Source organism: Eimeria acervulina, genomic scaffold, assembly GCF_000499425.1.
Source record: "Eimeria acervulina Houghton genomic scaffold, Eah_scaff383, whole genome shotgun sequence".
Lineage (NCBI taxonomy): Eukaryota > Apicomplexa > Conoidasida > Eucoccidiorida > Eimeriidae > Eimeria > Eimeria acervulina.
In genome coordinates this window covers 22,095-23,839 of record NW_013549844.1, presented here as the reverse complement: position 1 = coordinate 23,839, position 1,745 = coordinate 22,095, and the positions used below count along the sequence as shown (strand labels likewise).

At 59.8% G+C, this 1,745-nt stretch overlaps 1 protein-coding gene across 1 annotated transcript in view; it reads left to right on the top strand.

Moving 5' to 3' along the window:
- The window catches only part of EAH_00035950 (hypothetical protein, conserved), a gene marked incomplete at both ends in the record, with an annotated part of 16,937 nt that overhangs the window by 1,413 nt on the left and 13,779 nt on the right, over window positions 1-1,745 (top strand). Inside the window, 3 exons of the mRNA XM_013395694.1 lie at window positions 124-519; window positions 689-955; window positions 1,172-1,418. Coding sequence (XP_013251148.1) covers window positions 124-519; window positions 689-955; window positions 1,172-1,418 — 910 coding nt within the window. The remainder of the gene's footprint in view (window positions 1-123; window positions 520-688; window positions 956-1,171; window positions 1,419-1,745) is intronic.

Sequence of the window (1,745 nt, the reverse complement as noted above, 5' to 3'; positions counted from 1 at the left end):
TGCTGCTGTTGCTGCTGCTGCTGCTGCTGTTGCTGCTGCTGCTGCTGCTGTTGCTGCTGCTGTTCGTGCTGCTGATGCTGCTGAGGCAATTGTGGGGTGTGTGCTGCTGCCTAAAACTTGCAGGGCTGCCACTTCGCTGCAGCAAATCGGCAGCGACTCGCAGCAGCGGTCTGCTGTCAGCAGCAGCAGCAGCAGCAGCAGCTGTTCGTTGCCTTTAGACGAGCAGCAGTCAGCAGCAGCAACAGATGCAGTAAAGGCGAACAGGGAGCTGCAGCAGCAGCTCAAGGTCGCCAGAGAAAGTTATGAAAAGCAGCAGCAAGAGCTGCTGCTGCTACAGCAGCAGGCGCAGCAGACAGCAGCAGCAATGCAGCCGCTGCAGCAATTCAGGAGACGCGCCTCCCGAAAGATTCGCCGCTTAGCAGCAGAGCTGCAGCAATCGCACCAGCGTGCTGCAGCAGAAGAGCAGCAGCTGCTGCACAAGGCTCAGGAGGCAGTGCTGCTGCGAGGGGCCCTCAGCAGGTCAGGCCGGTGCTGCTGCTGCTGTTCTGCTGCTGTTGCCGCTGCGTTTACTGGTGCTGGTCTTGCTGCTGTTTGCTCGTGCTGCTTCTGCTGCTGCAGCAGCCTCAGCCCCCTCAGCAGCAGCAGCAGCAGCAGCAGGTAGTCTCCGTTGGCGGTTGTGTGTATGCAGCAAACGAGAGGAGCTGCTGCGTCGCTGCAGCAGCGACGCGTCGCTGCAACAGCTGCAGCAGCAGCTGCTGCAGTGGGTTGAAGAAGCAGCAGCAAGTGCAGCAGCTCGCGCTCAAGCAGCAAGGAAAGGAGCAGCAACGCGCACTGCTGCACAGCAGCGCCTGCTGCTGCTGTCGCTCTCGGGCAGCAGCAGCAGCGGCAGCAACCCAAGCAGCTTGCTGCAGGACTCCCTTCCTATTTCGAGTGGTTCTGGTGCTTCAGCTAGTAGGTAAGCAGCAGCAACAGCAGCAGCAGCAGCAGCAGCAGGAGCAACAGCAGCAGCAGCATGTTTAGCAGCAATAGTTGCAGGCCCAGCCGCAGCAAGGCGCAGGAGGAGCGATGCGGCATGTGTTCATTTGTTGCGTTGCTGTTACTGCTGCTGCTGCTGTTGCTGCTGTTGCTGCTGCTGCTGCTGCTGCTGCTCTTGCTGCTGCTGCTGCTGCAGTGAAGGCCAGCGGCAACGTGGGGAGCTGCGTAGACACCCCGCAGCATCACGAGGGATTACGCAAAGAAGAATGCAGCGGCTGCGGATTTTGTATAGAGAGCGGCTGCTGCTGCAGCAGCGTGTGGTCTCCTTAGAGCAGCAGCAGCAGCAGCTGCTGCAGCAGCTTGAGCAACAGCAACAGCAGCAGCGCGAACCGCTGCCGCAGCAGCAGCAGCAGCAGCATTCTTCTCGTCATGAAAATCAGGAGGTCAGCATCGCTTCTGCAGCTGCAGGCGCTGTTTCGTTTGCTGTTGCTGCTGCTGCTCTTGCTGCTGCTGTGCTGCTTCACTTCAGCAGGTGTGTAGATATGGGTTTCTTTAAACAGGTGCTGCTGCTGCTGTTGCTGCTGCTGCAGGTTCTTTTGCTGCAGGCTGAGCTGCAGCAGACTCATACAAAACTTCGGGCAGCAACGGTGGAGGCGGAGGCCCTGCGGCAGTCCCTTGAAGCCCTGCAGCAGCAGCAGCAGCAGCAACAGCAGCAGCAGCAGCAGCAGCAACAAGAGACGCAGCTGTATGCAGCCAGTAGCACCGGGGAC